The sequence below is a fragment of the Clupea harengus genome, chromosome 5 (genome assembly GCF_900700415.2).
Source record: "Clupea harengus chromosome 5, Ch_v2.0.2, whole genome shotgun sequence".
NCBI classification, from domain to species: Eukaryota; Metazoa; Chordata; class Actinopteri; order Clupeiformes; family Clupeidae; genus Clupea; species Clupea harengus.
In genome coordinates, this window is record NC_045156.1 from 18,380,555 (window position 1) to 18,404,461 (window position 23,907).

At 44.7% G+C, this 23,907-nt stretch overlaps 1 protein-coding gene across 11 annotated transcripts in view; it reads right to left on the reverse strand.

Annotated features, from left to right (window-relative positions):
* The window catches only part of ptprt (protein tyrosine phosphatase receptor type T), a 205,525-nt gene that overhangs the window by 134,827 nt on the left and 46,791 nt on the right, over positions 1–23,907 (reverse strand). For all 11 annotated transcript variants that reach the window (XM_031567962.2, XM_031567961.2, XM_031567959.2 and 8 more), the window contains exons 2-3: positions 20,171–20,296; positions 1,414–1,682 (exon numbers count right to left, since the gene is read on the reverse strand). In XM_031567962.2, coding sequence (XP_031423822.1) covers positions 1,414–1,682; positions 20,171–20,296 — 395 coding nt within the window. The remainder of the gene's footprint in view (positions 1–1,413; positions 1,683–20,170; positions 20,297–23,907) is intronic.

Sequence of the window (23,907 nt, forward strand, 5' to 3'; positions counted from 1 at the left end):
AGTGCTCTGCTTGGATTCCGGCACCAACCCTCATTACCATTTTAATGTCTTGGTTGCCTCGAAAGCTTGTTCACGAAGTGAAAAACTGCAGCATACATCTGCAAATAGACAGTTAATGACTGCTGGAAGCAGCAGTCTGTTCTCACGGAGAGAAAATCATAATACTTATGTTTTTACATGCTAGTGTCGCGGGTGAAAGTGATGTTTTTCATAACTGTGTTTCCCCTCCACCACAACGTTTGACAGTTTCGAGACATTTCCATGTATAATTGTATTGATATTTCACATTGGTATTCGCGCAGTAAAGCTGACCCATAGCTAATAATACAAACTTGGCTATTTCTAAAAAAGTATTATTATTATTATCATGTCTAACATGTTAAGCAGTTTCATTTGACAATATCGTGTTTGTATGTTTACTTACTGCGTGCCTGTGCAGTAACACCTCAGGGTATCTAAACTCATACACACACATCCAAGCTCAGCCATCTTATCTGTCTTCTCTCTGCCTCGCTATTCGAATAAAATAAAAAATGTCTCACCTACATGCTTTACCAACATGAACCATTATTTTGGCATTCGATCCACATCGCTGCAGAGAATTGCAGATAGACAGAAAATTGGAACGACTAATTTACTGTCCTACACCTACTTTAATAACACAACAAACCTCTATGCCTGGGCCAGATTGTGCAATAACACACAGCTCCAAACACAAACCTTTCCACTTGATGTCAAGGACAGTCTCACACTGATGTGGTAGTAAGCTGAGGTTTTATACTGTTCGCACAAAGACAATTACATGCAATGTTATCTTGGTTAGAACATATTTCATTGGAACCATGAAATATTTAACAGCTGGTTTGTTTAACCACACTCAATGTTATGCACACTGTAGTAATGAAATATTAAACAACTGTTTTTTTTGTTTACCACACTCAATAGCCTCCAATAGAAATAGGTATAATATTTACAGAAGATTACATTACAATTTAATATGGGTCACCTGAGGTTGCACCTCTCACAACTGTGATGACGGCCATATAATCGATTTACTGGGTTAAGATTTTTATTCCCCCTTCTTTTGCATTAGATTCCTTGACTTCCAATACATATTCCAAGGAAAAGTCAATTTTAATATATTGATCAGGGATTCTGGCTGAACATAAAGACTCCAGACTCCATCCAATCATGATCAATGTCTCATTTATGTGTAATCAATCAAACCAATCTTTTGGGGGACTGGGCAATCATGTCAGGGCTAACAGAGTGAAGTGAAATTGTCAGTAGTGTCAATGCCTTGATTTTGGATGTTGTATATGAACACAAGCCATCTCTCCTAACAAATTCTATTCAAAACACTATTTAACCACTGGTGCCCTGCAATGGCTGCAAGCCAAACAGAGAACGTACCTGGTAGGAGTTGGGCCAGAAGGTGCTTATGGCCAGCTCTGCCTTCACCCATCCCTCAGTCACAGTGGATGCGTTCCAGACAGGGTTGCCTTGGGAACCCCCGTCCACCTTTATGTAGACATTGAGGGACCCGGGGCTGGAGCCATCACGGCTGGTCAGGGAGTAGTGGAAGTCGATGCAGTGGGTGTCGTTCTCCTTCAGCGTCGGGAGGAGCAGGTGGGCCTTCTGTCCCGAGGCACGCCCAGAAGCGTTGACCACCATGAAGGACCCTGTGGAGACATCGGGGGAAGGGGCAGAGAGTTGTGAGGGTTTTCTTCAGTTGTGCTGTGGAAACGTCACAAGTCCAACCACAGGTGTTCCTTAAAAGTTCTAGAATATTCGCACTCATCAGCTTCTCCTTGTAAAAACTATACGGTGGGTGTTCCCATCCTGAGCCAGTGTGTGGATGTCATATTGAAGCAAGTAAAATCTATAAAGGGCAGAATGTAAAGCTGTTTCTGCTGACAGTTTTACCTCCTCTTTATTTAAATTTTATGAGGCAATATGTAGTTTTATGGTTTCACTTCAAGCAAGGCCACAACCCATTACAGATGGCAGTTTAACACCGAGGTATGAGGAGAGGGTACATAATAACCCGAAAACGACAACTTTTCCTCAGAATTCCCTACAACCCATCCTAAGAGAATAGCAATTAGGCGATTATCTGCAGCAATTACATGAGCGGTCTCAAGGCGCCTCTTTAATTGAAATTGCAATCATTTATTAAGGTCTCCTTCATAATTATCTCACCAATGAGTACTATTCTATCTATCTAATCCACACAGACGACCTACTGTCTTCCACAGTAGTGTCAAGTAGTTCGTCTTCTCTCCAATCCATTGATTTAAATGGATTTAAGTGGCTCCTAAACTATTAATGGTAGGCCCCTCATTAGACATTCAGTCAGTCATTTCATCAATCAGCTAATCTTTTTTCAGTTAAAAAAATGTATTTTATTTGATACTTGAACATTCTCACTGGGTGATCAATACATACAATGTTCATGGTAGGTGCATAGGCGTTGTATTAATAACTAGTTATCCCTTATGTTATATAAGCTAAACAGGAGACCCTGACCATATTATATAAGCACAGAATAAAGGCTGTAACCCTCACCAAATAGGTCAGTTGTAGGTTACTGATATTGTAAGAGCACTGCCATACAGAAATGGGACCTGTAGTTGGTTGTTTAGGTTTCTATCAATCTGCACACCCTTGTTGGACCCGCTGATTTAACCAACCACTCCCAGGCTGTCTCAGTTAGCGCTTTAATGAAATGAAATGCTTTGCTCTAATGCTTCTCCAACAGGTAATCGCATTCTGAGCGGGAAAGGTTAGGATGACGACGGCCTCCTTTCGGGATGAGTCTCGCCCGCGATCTCTGACTCCCTGATGATGGATCATGGTCCCTAACCCACGTGAAGACACAGCGCAGCATGCAGATAGGAAGCGATTCATCACCAAAATGATTTGAAGCACATCAATGGGCCACAGACGAAAGTAGATATCAATCATCCCAACCTTGGAGCTGGGATGAGGCCAATCAATTCAGAGTAGTGATCCAATCTAGCATGGACTCTAACCAGGGCGCCACCAGTGAACGGGGGCTGATTAAATTTCTTATTCACACCAGCCACTTCAGTTTTACATCAGGCATTCGTGTGGACGCCCATAACCCCCTGCTATTAATGATTGCCAATACCTGTGCCATACACAGCGGGGGTGTTTCTGAACCTGATGTAATTCACACATGCAGACTGGGCATGTGAAGCCCCCACAAATAACCCCCACTATATATACTCCGATGGGTCAAAAGGGGCTTGACAGCTCCTCAGTTGCAGGCATCAAACTCAGGCACTTTCAACAGATTGCAGTTTAGTGCCATACATGCACACACATTTAAAAAAAAGGAAATATGCATTCCAGAAAAGAACCCATGATAAATAAATCCATGATAATGTCTGAGATGTTTACTTCAAATGTCAATGTAAACAAATACACACTCATTCTACAGTACAACCCCAAACACAGCCAAAATATGCAACATTGATTTGACAATGACTCCAGAGAAAATGTCCCGGAGGATTGACAACACATCAAGGGAGAGCTGCTTCAGCATCTCGCATTCACTACCCTGGAAAAAACAAACATAGTGTTCTACACCAAAACACCCAGGGGATATTGTCCAGCTCAGTCAAAAAGCATAATTATGTTTACCTGATTTTCTATTACTTTGGGGAATATGAGTATGTAATTGCGTGCATTACCATTTACTGATTCTGTGATTTATTAACAGTACTGAAAAACACCACACCAGCTTGCCTTACCAAAGCAAAACAAATTACAAAACCATCCACTGAATAGGCATCTTCTGTTTCACATTTATCTCAATATAAACCAATAAGTGCCCCATTTCTTTATTTGTGTGGTGTGCACATAATGGTGCCTTGGAATGAAAATAGCTTTTTGAACGAAATAGAGAGCCCACCAGTGACTTACCGCTGACCCAAAATCAATAGTAATACAAGCAGTTCTCAAAGTTATCGAGCAGCCATACTGCCAACGGAATCAGTCCAGGCCAATTCAACTGTATTAATCCTATGGCTCCAATGGCTTAATACAGGAGCATCGACCAACAACCTACCAGTAGCCAGCGAGATCAAATTCCACAAGCAGAATATTTTATGACGACGTGTAAAAAGTGACTGCACACAAAGGACCATTACCGTTGCCATCACTACCACTGCAATTCACTGCACTGCGTCCTGTAACTCTGGCGGAGTATTGTTTTTTTTATTATTTCTATAATTTGTGAGAACGGTAGATAATGTATTGCACAAAAATACGTTTTATTTCATCTTCAAGAGTTCACTGGCTTACGGTTCACAAATTTTTACAATGAAGTGCTTTGCGTTTTGCATATTTTCTTCAAATCACAGATAGGCCCTGCTTGGCAGGCATTTTCTATGGCAAAAAAAAAAACTCTATTAAGAGCACTTTGAAATGGATGTCCCATCCTCCCCTCCTCCCCTATCATAACACCTTCCACCTTATGACGAATAGTGAAAGCTCTGCCAGTTGTCACTTTAATATGCAATTATGAAAGGGCCCTGCACTGCGGCCCCACTCCTGCTAAGTCAGATAAAGTCAGGGCATTTCTCACTGCCTGCTCCCACACGTTTTATCTGCGGACAATAAAGCGCCTATTTACCCCCGGTGCCAGATGAGCGGGGTAATCTGGGATGTCCTCTGGAAGCCTAACGCACTGGAGGAGAGAGAGGGAGAGGGGGGGGGGGAGATGGTAGGGGAGGAAGAGGAGCTGAATCCCAGCATCTGTAAATGGAAGGCAGGGTGGGGAGAGTCAGCTGCAGCCCCATTGCCTCGTGCTCCCATGGAGCAGCTGTGAAGCATTCTTGCCTCAGACCAACCCCCCTGCTTTTGGAAAGGGCCTGCAGATGGCCAGTCACACACACACACACACACACACACACACACACACACACACACACAAACTGAGAGATAGATAGATAGATAGATAGAGAGAGAGAGAGAGCAAGAGAGATAAACACACACGTGCACAGAAACACACACACATACGTAAACACACCCATACACACCTGAACAGAAAAACACACAAACACATACACACGCACGCACGCATGCACGCACGCACGCACGCACGCATGCACGCACGCACGCACACCAAAGGCAACCCCCTTCCCCTGTCAGGATGGGCTGAGGTCCCAGGAGTGTGGCAGTGAGGATCTGAGCTCTCTCTGCTGGGCAGTGGCCCATTTCACACATTTAAACGCGGCAAAATTCCCAGAGCCCCCCCCCCCCCCCCCCCCCCTCCTCTGTTCACCTCCTCCGCGGAGAGGCAGCCTGACGCCAGAGCCAAGCCCCATATGCTTCCTGTCCTCGATGTGTAATGGCCCTGCATGATTCGCCTCCGCTGCGCGCCATGCCCTAATTATTGCGATACGGCTTCATCTGTGTAACCCCTCGTGCACGTTTCACAGCTCCCAAACATTCTCTCTCTCTCTCTGTCTCTCTCTGTCTCTCTCTGTCTCACTCCCACTCTTTCATCTGTCACTCTCTCTCTCTCTCTCTCTGACTGTCTCTCTTTCTCTTTCTCTCTCTCTCTCTTTATCTCTCTCTCTCTCCCCCAACAGACATCTCGTCCCCCATCAGAGCAATGAGCAACACGCCGTGGTTATGCACTGAGACACTCAAGAGGAGGTTGAACAGCAGTGATGGCAGCAGCAGCAGCGGCGGCGGTGCGAAGGCAGTGTGGGTCCCCACAGGCACCCCAACACACAGGAATTTGCTGTGGCCTTTCAAAATCACGCCAGCTCGCCTGTTTGACCTTTACTCGCTCAGTCTGGGCACCCTGATGCAGAGAGACGCAGGGCAGAGAGAGAGAGAGAGAGATGCAGAGAGACGCAGGGCAGAGAAAGAGAGAGAGAGAGAGAGAGAGAGAGAGAGAGAGAGAGAGAGAGTGGCCTCGGACACTGGCACTAATCTGATAAGTGGGAAATCAATAATTGAAGTGTCATTACTGAGGGGCGCAAGGCGCCGCCAGGCCTGTCTTCTGGAATGCAAATGCTCCCATCGCCACGGCGATAGAGGGCAGCTCTGTCCATGGTCCAAAACCTCCTGCCTGCTTTCTGAAATATTAATTTCTTCTATTTTGCTGCTGCAGGATATTGCTTTCAAACACACAAATGAAAGATGCAGTCCAGACTAATGAGGCTTACAAGGGCTTAGAGAGATAATCAGTGACTAACAGTCAACAGAGTAAAGAAATTAATGATAACCTACAATGTCATCGGCTCTAAGCTAATCATTTGCTAATAAATATGCTTTTTATTATGTGTGATTTAAAAATCCACATATACAGATTCTCCATAGAAGACACTGTTTACTGTCACAATAGCTAAGCAAAATAAATTTAATAAATAACGGTATTTCAAACATCCAACAAATGAGAAGTTGCCTGTTTCAATCTCTCTTCCTCTCCCTCTCTCTCTCTCCGTTAGAAGGAACAAAGAATGGCCTTTATCATTTCAACTATGAAGCCTCCCTCTGTGGCCAAGTGTTCCAGTCACGGCCAGGTTGTTTATAATCTGAGCAGAAGCTGCCTATTTATTATAAGCATGTGAAAAAAAAGGGATGCTGCCGTTACTCCATTCAAAAGCAGCCAAGTCACCCGGGAAGATCATAGGCAACAATAATGAGAGAGAGAGAAGGCAAGGAGAGAGGAAAACAACGCTATTGGGTGTGGCGTAAACAGGTTTCATCTCTACATCTGAAATGAAGCCTCAATGTTTGAATCAAATTTAGATAAAAGCTTCTTTCACAATAGGACTCTGCCAGGCCAACTGACCATTCCTGTCCCATTAAAAGCGGAGTGAGGTCTGGCCAAATGTATTATAGTCATTTCTGTGGCAATTATCTCAACAGAGAAATGTTTAAATGTTGGTCACTCTTTCATGGGGCTGAATCTTAGAAATAGATATCCCTGACTATATTGAGTCCAATTGAGTCAAGACCAGTGCCATTGAAGTTTGAGGTGATTATAGTGTGATGTGAGTGGGTTTCTATTACGGATAAAAGGAGTCTAATAACCCTCGCTGGGCATTACATTATTGTATCCTTATTGCATCAACAAAATGAGGCAATTTTTACTGAGGCAGTCATGTGCATCAAAGTTGTCCAATGAGATTCCAGCCTTAGACATGCCATACACTGCATAGTGGCCTCTCACAGAATGCATCTGGCCAAAACACATCAAAGGCATCACAGAATTTCAGTACCAGCTGAGCCAAAGGGTTATTCTAGGGCACTGGAATCCGAGTGAGAGAGGGTGAAAGGGAGAGAGAGTTAAGTCCAACTAACACTCTTCTCTGTTCCCTATGAACAGTTGGGTATTTGTACTGAGTATATGCATAAATATCGCCTCACGCTCTCGCAGGTCTATTTCGGCCCTACATTTGCAAGCAGTTTCCCAATAAATCAACTCTGGTGCCTCGGCCGGGGGGGAGCCAGCGTGCATTTTAACGGGATCCCAGACAGCACGAAGAGTAGATAAGCAAGACGGATTCCAAGGGAAGGATAACGGATAGCCGTACTGTTGGAGGCCGCGGGGCAGACTGAGAGCTTGTCAACCCAGGACTGATGAAGGGAGAAGCGGCCTGTTAACCCCACCCGTCTGTCCCAGTACTTGGAGGGGGTGATAATAAGCCCCACACTGCCCTGTCTGAGTGACTAAGGAAGCCCGGGCGGATGATCCCCCTCATCACCAGCAGTGCGGACTCGCTCCGTCTGGGGGGGAAGAAGTGACGCGCCAAGTCGGTCATGAAAATTCAGGCACGCTGGAGATGTCAACCTGGTGGTGATATCTGTGCACTTAAAAACTGTTGTGACTTTTTTGGGGGAAGGTCGCAAAAAGGGCCACTTTGCAGTGATCACCACAAGGGGTCCCCTTGGGAAGAAGGTGCAATGGCTTCAACAGTAAAGGGAATTCAGCCTTTGAACTTGCAAGCGCGGACCTCTCTGCTCCGACTCTCTGCTCGAGCTTCCATGCTGTGCCAGGTCCGGATGAGCATGTGTGTGTGTGTGTTTGTGTGTGTGTGTGTGTGTGTGTGTAAGAGTGGAATGAATGTGTGTTGGTGTGTGTGTGCTTGAGTGGAAGTGTCTCAGTGTGTGTGTGTGTGTGTGTGTGTGTGTGTGTGTGTGTGTGTGTGTGAGAGTGCGTCGCGGCGGTCCCCTGTCTCATTAGAGTGGAGGGTCAGGCCTGGTCCATCGCTCGCGCCTCGCTGAAGAGATTGAATCATGGTCCTGACAAGGGGCTAAAAACACGGAGAAGAGCGTTATCGATCTAGACAGGCCACAGGAACACACGCTTTATCCCAATTGACAGCTCGCCTATGCAACGTCAATAATCCTCTGTCGAGTCGAAACACACCACAGCAACCACAGCGAGACACAGTCTGCTCTCGCCCACGCCCCCCCCTCCCTCCTACGCTCACTAACCTAACTGTTTCTTCACAGCCTGTCAATCCAAATGATCCCCAATCAATTTCTAATCACGGAATCAATGACACCATTACGCTGAGGCCTCTGTGGAAAGTCTTCAGTGCGGGCCACCACGTGTTCGATTTCGTTATCGTAACTGACACAAAACCCACAAAAGAAGTAATCCAATTTTGATAATTCATCACAGAATATATTCTAGTGATTCATCTTCTAAAAGACCTTTTGAGGATAAAAATACCTCAAGGCAACAAACTGTTTCTGGGTCTGCAGGGCCTCCCATTCATCACCCTCTGACCAAATGTTATAGGGCCCACGGATGATAAAAAAAAATAGGGAATTCTGAGAGCCATTTATCCTGCTTTAGGATAGGCCTTTGCTCTTTTACGCTCAGATGATGCCGATTCCTCTCTGCCACTATCTGGCATGGGAAATCGGAATCACAGGCAAGCAGGCAGGAAATGGCCAGTGAGCACAGCCGGCTCTACCCTACCCCCCCTCACACACACACACACTCACCCACCCACACTCACACACACACACACTCACACTCACCCACCCACCCTCACACACACACACACACACTCACACTCACCCACCCACCCTCTCTCTTGTTCTCTCTCTCACACACATACACACTCACCCACCCACCCTCTCTCTCTCTCTCACACTCTCAGACACACACACACACACACTTCACGTAGGAGACCAGGATGATTGAGAGCGACACAAGAGCCACCCAAACTCATCACGCCGGGGGAGCCAGGAGAGAGCTTGAGGACCCACAGGGTCAGCCACAAGAGAAAGAGACAGAGATAAACTGAGAAAGAGAGAGTGTGTGTGCATGGAGAGATAACAAAACTTGGCTTAACTGGAGCATCTGAGCTGTATGTGCACTATGCTTTTCCACACGTCTTCCCCTTCACTTAAATTTTTTCTTATGAAGAACACAAATAACACCCTCTGATACGAATCACATAAGGCCCATTTCCAAGACATGGACTAAAGCTGGTCCTGGAGCATATTTGGTGGTTTTGTAGAGAGTTACAGCATCTCTCCAAATGTAGTTCAGTCCAGAGGTGGACATCTAAATGAGAAGGGCAGAGTTAAATCTACTTCTCCTCAGCTCTGATTATTTCATCATTCTCAAAGGCCATGTGGGAAGCGATGCAACAGAGTCTGAAAGAGACCTGACACTGAAAGTGTGTTCTTAAGTCTCTCTGTTAATCACTGCAAAATGGATCCGGTCCGTCTTCAAATTATACTGGCAGAATATGCTACAGTAACCACATACCACAGTAATCTCATACTGGAGAAGCCATGTCTCATGACAAGATGATAACATTTTCCATTTAATTTACAAATTTGTCAAGCTTGTCAAATTCTTACCCATGAATGTTATGTGTATTAATACACATAATATTATTTTAAACCAGATAATGGATGGGCTATATACACATGGATTTTGAACATGGAAAAAGACTGCAATGAACAGACAATAATCTGTTATGGGCCCATTCAACCATTGATTTACACTGCAGTTCTTGATGCCCAGTTCAGATTTTTTGCCTATGTCCTGCCCTGTTTACATCTACTTTTAAAAGCGCGACCCATATCCAATACCTGTGTTTACACTTGCTTAACAGTTGAAAATGACAGTAAACAACCAACTGGCACTGCAATGGACACAAGCAAAATACAAGCTATTGCTTGGGAATTGGGTCACTTTTGCCAGGCAGTGGAAACATGACCTTAGACAGATTGGTAGACTGCTAAATGTGCTAACACACCGCCATCATAAAAATGGGAGTTCAGGAGATAGAGAGCATAGGAGTGCAGCATACAGTAACTCCTGCTGGTTGTAAATCACCTGTCTCCGTAAAATGAATGTAAAACCGTAATAAAGCTTAATATCGTCTGCACACTTCAGATTTATGCTGCTGTGAGTAAAACATCAGACTTCAAACTGATATAATTCACTCGAGACAGGAGCTATTTTGCTTCCATACTGACTTTTTACGACGGCGGTATTTTTTCCCCTCTGGGCAACACAATAAAATTAGAATAAAAAAAGAGCAGTGTGTAATTGGCTTTTTAATGGGTTTGCACATCCACCTACTCAGAGGAAAGTCTCAGAACAGCTTGTTCATTCTTAAAGTCATGGAGCACTGCCATTCTGACAGATCTAAAGACCAGGTATTAAGCACTGCGCAGACCCGGAGATCATTCAGTAGGGAACGCATGAGCTCACATCAAAATTGTCTTGTCGGGAAATTCACGTGGAGTGCCGGCGAGATGCAGCAGACTTGCACCTTTTAGCACTTCTCTGGGAATTGGACCGAAATGGAGACAGGAGGGGGACTTCCATATTTTCACCCCAGTCTCACTTGTCAGATGGGGAAATGGGTTGAATCCACTGGTAACAGCACTTGTCCAGAAAACACAGGTCTCCAGGTGGCATCTTGGGATATTCTGTTTCTTTTATTTTTCGATTTATTTCAGACCACTGTGATAAGCCAGAGCTCCTTGGTCTGGGTTTTTAGTGGAAGCAGAGGAGCTCCGAGGAGGTTTTATGTTTTCGACAGACCTAACGAGCAGACAGTAGGTACCGGTGAGGACTGCAATTCAGATCAAAGCTCGTTCTGCATTCACTCACTGAACACGACTGAAAACAAACTCTTGCCACTCTTGCCTTGGTGCACTGAACCATGACTAACACGGGGCAATTGATTCAGATTCACAATTGTGTTTTGCAACGTTGCAATTCTGTTTTACAATTTGCCAGTTATTTATTTATTTATGTGTCTAAAAGCACTTAGCTGAGGTACTTCATATATTCTACATGTTCTGTATTGATGTCCTTTCAAAAGAGGAACAGGACAAAAGGCGATGGACTTAAAAATCAATTAAACGCTATCCTCTCTCTTTTTTTAAATGACCTACTGCTGATAGAGGGTATGAAGTACACAAATACAGGTCTAATTGTGTGTCTAATTGTTTTTACGTCACTAACTGAACAATTTTTAGCAGACCAGATTTTCCCTAGAGATCAAGGCTGTATGCTGCTTTTTTTTTTTTTTTTAAAGTAACACACCCCTGAAATCCAGTTTATTCATCTGAGACGAGCTGGATCGAAAACGATGCTGTTGACCTTCTCTGAGTACAACTCAAGAAACACTAGTGAGGGAGGGGCGGATGCATAATTGTTCCCAAATGTATGGTAGCCGCGAAGAGAAATTCTCTGAATTGCCTCCGTATGTTAGGAGAAGAAAGGTCACTGCGTTTTCCGACGGATTGTTGAGCGAGCGAAGGGTCCAGAACAGCACCCACTCACCGAGCAGGAGAGGGTGGAAACTCAGCGTCTGGGCCGCTCATTGTTCCCCTGGGCTTACGAGGTAAAAACGCGTGCGGTGGAGCTCAAGCAACAAAGGCAGTGGATGGCTCAAATTACAAGACGGACAAAAGGAGCATTCAGGCGGAATGGCAACGTTATTTCTGCCGATAAGCAGCATTTTCATGCGCCTCAATGCAAGGAAGACAATCAGACAAAAGTGAAAGGGCTCCCATTTAGACACAGGCAATACATAAAATGGCAGCAGAAAGTGCCGGCCGCTGGGTTTGTTCTCTTTTACGATGTCTGTATAGCATCTCAGAGTGCCTCTGTTGTTCCACGTCAGCTAGGAGAACAAGAGAAGAGGTACTGGTGCCAAAATAAAAAAACATCTTGAGATCGTGCACTTTTGAAACCGGCCAATTTCAACTTGCATCATAATAGAGAGGAGGCCTTGCAGTCATAACACACACACACACAGTTCAACAGAACTCCCTATAATGAAATGCCCTCCTGCTCCACTTCTCTTAATGGCAAAGAATTAAACTTAGAGGGCAGCCACATAATGGATTCTGCATCCTTATGGGCAGCAGGAAGAGAGTGTCAGCCAAGACTGTTAAACAGAGCTGCCGGGGACCTGGGTGTCCCCTCAATGCTCACTGCTACAGAGTGAAGGAGCCTTGCATCTGGAATCAACTCTCTTCCACTAAACTCTGCATTCAGTTATTCCTTTAGTCGCACCCCATGGCTTCACCATGGATATAGAACATGTGAAGCTATATCATCACACTGAAAATGAAAGCTATGAACAAAAATACTTTTTTGTAGTTTATGTTTTATATCTGTTATCTGTTATTTAATAGGCAACAGAGGAAATTCTCAGAATAATTGGCTGAAAATAAATTGATCGAGCCACTACTGCAGATATCCCACAAGCCAAGGGATAATACAGCATTTGCAGTCCTATCATACATATCATCCATGTCAGGGGCGTGGCCTTCTCTATTGTGTGGGTAACCCTCCAATATTGAAGACAATATTTCACAATCACCAACCTATAATGCATTTTCTTCCCCATCCCTGAGTAACTCCCTTGAGATGACCTGTTCATAATTACATGGACATCCATCATTTTCTGAATATGCCGAAAGCAATATGACAAATACTGTCTTTGTCTGGCAGGCTTTAAAGTCCCAAGCTTTAAAACCCCTGTAACAGAATTTTTTTTTTCATCACAAAAATGAATTTAACACTAGCACACTCTAATGGGTATTGAATACTCTTCGCAACCTCTCACAAACAGGCGGCGCAAAATGAGATTCATAAACAAAGTCTGAGAAACCTGCCTTTCCTTGGTTTTATTTGCCGGCTGTTTTATATAATAACGCTGCCTTCTGCCTCCGCGGGGTGAAGCAGATGAGTTAGGGGTAGTGAATACAATGATGGAGTCTGGGAGTTTTGTTTATCGTCAATACTTCTAACAAATAGCATTTCTCCGTAAATCTCAGCAGATGTGGACATTGACTCCCACTGAGCGATGGGCAGCGGCTCTGCAGTCAGCGCCGAGGAAGACGTGCGGAACCTGTTCAGCGGGGAGATAAAGCCTGCAGGTCTCTCGGAGGGAGAGAGACGGGAAGGAGAGAGAGAAGAAGAGAGGAAGCAAGAGGGCAATCATCAAAGTGTCTTTTTCTGTCTTATCGCTGCAAGGACACCAAGTTCAATTCAATTCATGGAGTTTTTCTAATTATTTTCTTACTCTTTAATGAGATTTTATAAGCTTTTATGTATGTGATTACGAGTTAGATAAATAGAAAACAATGTAATGCCAGAGCATAATATAACAGAATTGCCATTTGTTAATTTTCCTCAACATAGTGCATACAGGCCACAGGTCATCTCCAACATAATCACAGCACCGGTTCCCACATATGCTAAGTGTACAAATGTAATGATGTAATGAAAGATCTGGTAAATATAATATTTCATATGTATGGTAGTTTGTTACAACCCAGAAAACATCCAAACCCATTTGATCAAAGCATCACTCTACTTACTGAGTTGACAAGTTTAAAAATCTGAATAAAACATTGTGCTGTATTAAATTGTGCATTGTATTACCATACTGAATTTTGTTAACTCAGATCTCAGTCACACGCTTCCACGCAGACAGTAACTGTAAAATTACGTCTGTTTAGACATCTAAGAGTGTTTTTGAGACCATACTATGATGAAGCCATTTTAACAAAGCCTTCATTACATCGATGTGGGGTTTATGTGATAATGCCATGTGTGCGACTGGGGTAGTTTAGCAGTTCAAGTAAGAGGTGACTGGACCAGCATAGATAAGACCCCATAAGGCATGAATCTGCCCTCTCTTTTCACAAGGATGCCCATAAAGGGACAGTCACTCCAGATATATGGCCTATTCGTACGCTTATAGGGCTGTATACTTGAATAAAAAGCCATCTTTGAGAACCATACAGTGAACGACCGGCCTCCATAAATGACCAGGAGCACAAAAGCGAATCCTGCTATCGTCGATAAGCATCGCCAGTCTTTTAAACCCCCCCACCCCTACCCCCAACCCCCAACCCCCACCTCCTAGCACATCTTATGTAGCAGGCACTCTGTTCTTATCATGGTATCGCCTCATAAATGCCATCCTTTTTCACCATAAAAGTTATTACATTCTCTCTGGGGGACCGTTACTCCAAAGAGCAATGGGTTTTAAATGTTTTGTTAGTCTAACAATGGCATTGACTTATGCTCCCCCCCCCCCCCCCCCCCCCCCCCGACATCATCTCCACTGCCTCCCAGCCATTCTTGTTCGCTCCTCAGAAGCCACAGGATGCATTTGTTGGGTGACAGAGTAAGAGTGATCACGCAGGGGGAGAAAAAAAAGTGGAAATGGGCCCGACTGGGAAGAATGCTAATGGCTCCCCGACCGCCGGGTGCTCGTCCGCACAAAGCGTCAAGGTCACCTGTGCGCAACTGCCAGAAGCCCACGGCCGCCTGTGAGTTACGACCCCCTCCGACCTCTCCGTTATGAGAGCGCCGCTCCGTGGATCTATCAGCGGCGCGAGACAGGGAGCAGATAAGCAAGACGGTAACACAGAGATAAAAGGGCTGGTCAGAATGGGGGAACCAGCAGGGGCCCTCGAGGTGTGACGATGATTAGAGCGCCATTACTCTGGGGGCCACAGCCCTGTGGTGTAGCTGAGGGCAGCCAAGGCTTTCAGCCAGTCCTCAGGGGCGCTGGTCTGTCCAGGGTTGGTGAAAGGCTGGTGAAAATAGCAGGAAGACTCTTCAATGGCACAGCGGTCTCCGCATGTTGTCTTGATGAATTTACTTTTGCTTTCATCCGTCATTTTTCTTTCTTTCTTTCTTTGTTTATTTATTTATTTTTGGTGGATTTTTGTTGACGTTTTTCAACCTATTATGTAGGTGTCTCAGATCTCTAAGCTTTAAATGCAGTTAAAATGTGGTATTTATATACTATTCTTTGGAACAAATTGCTTGACCTTCAAAACATTATTGGGCACTTGAGTCAGTCTTTTCTGCAAGCCAGACCTTTGTATTTCACCTCAGCCAATTCTCATAAATGAATTTATTTCCTACCCTTACATTATTTCTTTTGTTGCTGTGGCATAACATAAAAAGTATTATTAAACACATCCATTCATGTTAGTCTTAGAATTGCACCATCATACCAAACAACATTAGTAGTACACTGTTGCCAACAATGTATCTATTTAGAAGAACTAAGTAGTAGCATTACTCTCCAATCAGTATGACACAAAATGTCAACACAACAGCATTACCCAACTCAAAACTAATTGAACTAAGCACTCTGCTTCCTCGACACATAATCCCTGCCCAGGGGGAAAGGAGGAAGTCGGATGGAGGCACATAGTGGCTGGCAGACGTTTACGTTTAATTGAAGATAATTACCACACACTGGAGACCATAAGTAGAGACATTTCAAGCTTGACTACTTACAGTGCGAGGACAGAAGGTAGTCATACTACACCTATATCACAAGCTGTCACGAGTTCACAATGAAAAACCATCAAGTTTTTAGTGGTAGGTATACCCTAGCTGTCAAACTAGGAGTTCATATAATCATGAGAGGATCAGAGGGGTCATGGGATGGAAATTGTGGGCCACAAGTTGGTAAAAAATGAGACAGACAAAATACTGAATAGTTGCACCTCATGTCTGTATATCTTACATCACTTCAGAGATGGGTAGGCAAAAAGGAGACTGACATGACTGAAAAAAAACTGAGTGGACATCTAAGGAGTCATTTATGACATCACTTCCTTGCCCCCTTCCTTCTCTTGAGCAAGGGCATCCCAAAAGTATTGAGGTCTCCTGCTGGTTTGAGTGAAGTAGATCCAAGCAGGCCACCCTTCTATAGGTATCACTCAATGGGTCGACTCGACTCAACCCACAGCATGGGGTGAAGGCAGACGGAGGGACGATGTGTTTGCATTGGCATGTGATGCCATGACTGGATGTGAGCATGTAGTCGAGTGGGTCGTTGTTTTTTTGGAAGTAGATTCCCCTCGGGGGAAAGATGGAGGCTGGTAACCAAAAGCACGGCTCCACTAGGGAGGGAAATGGCTCTGCCTCAATAATGCCAGGGAATCAGTAAACAGAGCTGATATACAGTATGGTATGTCACAGTAAAGAGCTAAATCCATTCCTGTTCTGTCTAAATCTCTGGTCCTCCCTTTTATTTTCAGTTCACCTTCTTTCCCCTTTCCCCTCTCTCCTGATTCAACTCCTCCATCCCCTGCAATTGCCCCCGTCCTCCACTTCTCTCTCTCTCTCTCTCTCTCTCTCTCTCTCTCTCTCTCTCTCTCCCTCCCTCCCTTTCTCGGCAGGTGCCTGTGAGATCTGGAGGCCTCATTCTCTCCTTGACTGCAGCGGTTCACCTGCTGAGCACCTCTCCATCTGCTCCGCACCATCGCTGTCATGACTTTCCCTCAAACTTGAACTTGCGGTTCCCCTGCAATGGCACCGGGTGCCCTGGGAGACTCTTTAATACCTCTGCGTCTAAATTTAGCTGAAAACGATATTATGATAATGTATTATGGAAATGTTTTAATTATATCAATCAGATTACTCAAAGGGGTCCTCGTGCCTCATTTCATTCCAGGCACAGGGTCTGTGGAGTAATAAAAAGAGCAGTTATATTAAAGTGTTCTGATGAACTGTCTGCCCTGTAAGTGATCTAAGACTAATCTATCGAGTTAAAGATAGAGACGAAAGAATAACAGTCTGCTAAAAAGGACATGGCTGCATCAAAGTGTTATCGTTCAGCCATGGTGGCATCAGCTCGGGTGACTTACTTTTTTTTGTGTCTCTCTCTCTCTCTCTCCGATTCTCCCATACTCTGGATTTATTTTTAAAGCTCTTTTTTAAGCACCAGGTCCACTGGAGCAGGTATTGTATAGTATATCATATTGTAGTCCAGTATTAGAAGCGGAGCTCATGGCTGACAGAAATACAATGGCCATCCCTTTTGAACTTTGATCTTTGCTAAAGCCCCAGTTATGCTCAGGCTTAAATGATACGTGCTGGCAAAGAGTTGATTGGACCAAAACCCTCAGTGTCAGTTAATGGAACGCATTCACCCCCATCAGAAGCACTTTGAGAAGACATGTTTTTCTCATATAATGACAGTGTTGTAGATAAGTAAATCAATTCTTAATTTCCACAGTGCTGCAGGAGCTGGTCTTTGAAGACCTCTAGAGTAGTGAGACAGAGAGAGAGCAAAAAAAAAGAGAGAGAGAGAGAGAGAGAGAGGGGGGGGGGGAGAGGAGGGAGACCTTGTATGTGAATGTTTTCTTGAGAGACTGGGAGAGCAAGAGAGAGAGAGACGGAGAAAGAAAGGAAATGCCTGAATTTGTGCCTAAGGTCTCCCTCCCTGTCAATTTTTTATCAATGCCGCCTTCTCCGCCCCATTCTCTACAGACACACAGAAATCAGAAACGCAATCAAGCCTGCAACCCACAAGAGCACTCAAATCATCACCAAGAACACAAAATACAGACAAGCTATTTAACCCTTTTACCCTCATCAAGCACTACAAACCACGCAAAGGCGAACATAAATGTAATTGCGATGACAACCTATAATTCAAAAGTCCATTACTGCTCTGTTGCCTTGGTTCAGGTCAACAAAAAAAACTCCTGCTAGGGAGTTGCTGAGGAGTAAACATATGTCACATGGAAATGATAGACCTTGACCATATTTTTGATTGCCTATGATTTGTTTTCAGGCGCTGGCGACTCCGGAGGCTGGTAATGAAGAGAGCCTCTTGGACCAACTCTCAAGACAAAGTCCACAAATGAGGTGAGGGAAAATCAGGACATGGCGTTTCTGATAACAGAAACAAGCAGGTGTAATAAATGCTTTGTCTATTTCGAGTTCACTCTGACTTTGTTTTCAAGCTGCATACAGCTTGTCTTTTACCTGAGGTGTCGCTTTCTTAGAAGTCACAGTAAGCTAGGGTATTCTTTTGTTTTCTATCTTTTATTTTTCAGACGCCTTGTCCCTGACCCCTGGATCTAAAAATAGATCTAAAAATACACCAGGAGATGTCTTGAAGGAGAAGAATCAAAGTTGCGACAAAATAATGCTGAAAAACAAGGAGAAAAATCAAAGTGTTTAACCTGATAAAGATATTAAGAGAGTGTGCATCATTCCCAGATATTTTTTAATCTTTGGACAGGTATGAGTTTCTTGGTAGCCTGACTGCCCTAATTTTTCTTGATGGGAAAATATTGCTCTGTGTTTGTGAAAATATGGTTGTGGCCTGGCCAGGCACTGTGTTAAGGAATCACTGTACCATACGACCACAACCATATGATTTCCCTTAACATTTACTGTAGTCTTGGCTGGCCTCTGAGACAGAGACAGAAAAGAAAGGGAGAGTGACGTGATGATATCAGCAAGAATGAGCTCCACTGACAGCCCTGACCTATGAGTCGCCGCGGAAGAAAGGAAAGAGCGACGGCCGTCCAGGGTTCATTATCGGCCTTGTAAGAAAGCATTAGTGTCTCTCTGTCTCCACCTGCGGCCCCTCGCTCTGTCCTTCGGTCCATCCTGATGTCCTCCACGCCCTCCTCCTCCTCTCTCCTCTCGCCCTCTTGTCTCTCTCTTCATCACAGCCAGCAGACAGCAGCGATAGTCGGACGTAAGCGCGCGTATTAAATGCCACACACAATCAGTGCAGATGCGCGTCTCAGCGGCCCTGACGGCGGAGATGGAGACGGCACCGTGCGCCCCAATTTCCCCCTGATTAGACAATCAGATCATGATGACACACATGAAGGAGGCAGATGGTGCAGCTTTCCTGTTGTTGATTTATTAATGCACTTCTTTTTTTCCCCCTCTCTCTCTCTTCATGCGCATTTTTATCTGGAGTGGCCTGTTTGCCATGCTGAAAATTAGACTTTGATGTTGTGATTTTCTGCAGTGGATTAGATTATATTTATATACCTACTGTGTGTGTGTGTGTGTGTGTGTGTGTGTGTGTGTGTGTGTGTGTGTGTGTGTGTGTGTGTGTGTGTGTGTGTGTGTGTGTGTGTGTGTGTGTGTGTGTGTGTGTGTGTGCATGTGTGTGTGCATGCTCATACAAGTGTCTGTGTCAGCATGCGTATGGGCTGTTGTTGGCACTGATATCGTCCCCAATTTAAAATTGTCAGATAGTTGTGTGTTATTAGCAGATAGATAGTGCTTATTCGGCCTAATGGCTGTTACCATCCCTATGGATGCAGGCTGCATATTTTACTGTTATATAACAATATTTCAGAAATCTTTATCTCCGGAAGCCATTCAAAGTGTTTGTGATTCTATAATTTTGTGTGACTGTGTCTGTGTATGTGTGAGGGTGTCTCTCTCTCTGTGTGTGAGTGTGTGTTCTTAGGAAGTTAATAACTCTACAGAGGAACAGGCTGTGCATCACTACACTGCCTTTAAGGGATGGTCTGAAGTCAGCTTAAGGAGAAGGCAGAGTGAGTGTGACAGCGGCCTTGATTGCCATTTGTCTGTGACAGGATCAGTGCTGAGGGACTGAGGAAAGATGCAATGTGCTCAACAACAGAGCGGGCAGTGCATGGGACACAGGACAGCCACAGACAGCCAGAGAGACAGAGAGACAGGGGGAGATTGAAGGAAAGAGAATGTGCAAAAGAGAGTCGAGAAGTGAAAGTGAAAGAGCTAAGGATGAGGTGAGGAGAGGCATGGAGGTAGAGAAGAGAGAGAGAGAGACAGACCGACAGAGAGAGAGAGACAGAAAGAGAGGTAGGTAAGAAAGGGTTGAGGAGAAGACTGCCACACCTGTGGGAATAGAGGCGTCCATGCTGGGCTTCTCCCATGTGTTGACTTGCTCCCAGGCGAAGCCCGTGGTCCCCAGAGCGACACTGTAGCCGCAGCTGCTGTAGTGCTCTTCAAAAGTACAGCTGCCTGCAGGACACAGGAGAAGGGATGCATATGTCAACATGATTAAGGCACAGACTCACATCATTATTTTATCTCTGCTAAATAATGATTTTCCACTACATTAGGCTTCATGTTTTGCCAGGAGCCATGGATTAAAAAGGAGGAGGAGGAGGAGGAGGAGGAGGAGGAGAAGAAGAAGAAATATCTCTAATTAAATGAACTCTTTGTGATGCATGTTTTAATTGCAGTGAACAGTTAAGAGGACTGCGGTTTTCAAGCAATCATTCTGCTTTTACTGTTTTGTTTAGTTTATTGTTGTAGTATCTTAGTAGTGCTACAATACTGAAGCTGCTTTAAGGTGAACCTACTTGCACCCATTATGGCGTCAGGTTCACCCCAGAACATTAACACATCCTTGGCATTAGTCAAGGTTTGGTGAGTTACTGGGGAGGTGTTTTCACATGACAAAACGGCTGCCTTCGGGTAAACAAAATTCATAATCATCTGCGCACTAAGTACATGTTGCCAGATAATCATTTGCCTCTGCATATTGAATGCAAAAACGTAGACCCAGCAAATCATTCTTTTGTCTTTGAGCAACTTCTGCCTCAAGAAGTAAAATAAATAATAACAGCTCTGTTCATGAGCAGGATTTTGGCATCCATTTTTCGGCATGTTCATTAGATTCCAACTACTTCATTCCTTAATTTCATTAATAATAAGGACGTGCAGCCTCACTTACCAATTTATCAGACATCCAGCTTAATTAAAACATCCCTCTAACAATGACACAGGTTTGCGCAGCATATTCAAACATTTGGGAAGCCAAACCAGACAACAGGCGAGGGATAATTAAGTTATCCCTAATATATGTAATCCCTGGCTTCTAATTGACTTTGAAACAAAAAGCAAGTCTTGCTCATTCGAGGCTGCCCCAGAATGAGGTTTTCACATTCAATATCAAAAGTGTCAAACAATTAGCACAGGCGGCACATTTCGCCGCTCTGATACTCAGGCGCGTGTGCAAGCAGTGGGGAGAAATTAACACGAGACAAAAACAAGCAGAAGCCCTTCATCTCGCCTAATTAATGTTGCCTTCCAATTTGATTCATTATTGATAAGTTGCCCAAAGCAGAGAAGCAAGTTTTCTTTCGTCGGCGGTGGGTGACTAAGAGTAGCTTTTGCATTGGCTTTGCCTGCGAGGCAGCAAGGGTTTAGTTAAGCCTCTAATGCTACATGACATGCTTATATGCATAGTGGGTTCCTACTCCAAAGCAGACCTCTTTCTGTGAGGCATAGAGTCAACAGCATCTTTAGGGAACCAGCGTTCCATGTTGCTCTTTTATCCGGAGCGCTGCACGAACAGCAAGTTAGATCAGGGGGACAGGGGAGGAGGGGAGGGGACTTCACATTGCTCGCATCTGTTCTACCCTAGGAAGACTTCTAGCGAGATTCAAATGAGCCAGTCAGTACTACATTGAAATGGCACTTTTGGGCTGTCTAAGCTTTCTTAAGACTTTTTATTTCTTTTTTCTTTTTTTAGGTTGTTAATTACAATCTAAGCGTTTGAGGACCTGATGAGGACTTTGATCATTAAGAGTTAATTAAAACAGTAAATTAAATCTATAGCATGTTCAAGTACAATGCTGCACCAGAAAGTTGGTGTGCATCTTACATCCTACATGGCGTACATCTTATGAGGCAACACAAAGCACTAGCGAGTTTTAAAGCAAGTAATTGTAGCCTACAGTGTGTTTCCTGGGTGCCTGAAGTACAGTAGACAAACAAGCTGGCTCGTTTCTGTTTCATCTGTGCGCTGGGGAGCAAACAATAACAAATCTGACGCGTCAGTGCCGAGACAGAAGCCTCTGATATCTGCCTCGACCTCTCCCAACCTTACACGGACTCGCTCTGATCCAGCGGTTTCATCTTGAGGCTGTCCGTCGCGAAAGAAAAGAGGGTGCTGATTGAAAAAGGCCGCGTTAAAAATGCATGCTAATGAATATTCAGAAGGGGAAGGGCTGGAGGGTGCCGCGCAGTCGAGCCCCAGACTCGGCCGCTGCCCACATGGCGAATCATCAGTCCCTTTCTGAGGCACTGACCTTCTCCAGCTCTCTCTCATTCCCTCTCTCTCTCTCTTTCTCTCTTCTCTCTCTCTCTCTCTATCTCTGTTGCCCCTGCAGAGGCTGTGAGGGCTGATCCGTGGTGATGCGACACAGTTAAGAATCCCACACGCCGTTAAGTGGCTCAAGTCTCCACCCCACCCCTTTCCCCTCCGGCCTCAGATCATAGTTAAATGACATTAAATTTACTGTCATCCCTTAAGATTTAATTACATCAGTTAATGAAACATATGTCTTCATCTTCTTTTTCCTATCTTTTTTTAGCCCCAAACTCGTCCCTTGCAGCATTTTTCACGCTAGCAGACAAATATACGGCTCAGAACTATATTATGTCCGGGCCAGTAAACAGGCATAATGGCAGAAACTGTTCATTAATAGACCAATCGATGGTAACAAACGGGGGAGGGAGATCTGAATGGATACCCTTTATTTTTGTCGTGCTCAATCATTTTTCAAATGAAACGCAGCTTATAGGCAAGGATGACATCTGCCAGGCAACATAAGCAAACAGACCATGTCAGGTCTATAAAAGCTGTGTTTGTAGCATTTTTTTCTGCCTGAATGAAACAAGTAAACAACTAGCTCAGGGCTCATGGCTGGAGCCGCTGTTGCTATTGGACATGGCTTGCACTGGGAGAGAGGAAGACAGGAGGCTGAAGTCCATGCATCCTATCTGTTTGGACAGGGGTGAGAACACTGAGCGAGCAGGCTGATTTAATGCCAGACAGACACAGACACACACACACACACACACACACACACACACACACACACACACACACACACACACACACATCACACTCACACACACACACACACACACACACACACACACACACCTATTCACACACCACACACACACACACACACACACACACACACACACACACACACACACACACACACACACACACACACACACACACACACACACACACACACACACACACACACACACACACACACACACACACACACATCCGGTCTTGAGTGTTACCCAGCTATGCCAGTCACTTTAAATTAACCAGGAGACATCTGACAGGGCAGACAATAGCATCAACACAAGAACTCCTGACAACACACACATGCACACATACACACTCACTCACACATACACACACACACACACACACACACACACACACAGAAATGGATACACCAGACTTGTAACTCATTCAATTCAGCAGCTCTTTCAGCCTCGGCTAATTCCACCTTTTCCGCTTCACATCCACCCTTTAACCTTGTCAGCCGAGGCCACAGAAACCATTTCCCTCTGCCACTCCATCACCATCTATCACCTCCAGGCCGGGTGCAATTCCCTCGGACCCTCGTCACCAGACAGTGACTCCTCACATCTATGCTACCAGGAACAGCTCCAGTCTCCTGAGAACTCAGAGATGTCGGTCAGAGAGACAGGATGCCAGCTCAAACTGAGGGACCGTGAACTCCCATTGACTTTTTTAACTTAACAATGGACAAATATGTAAGTAGGCTGTCCAATCATGTCCAATC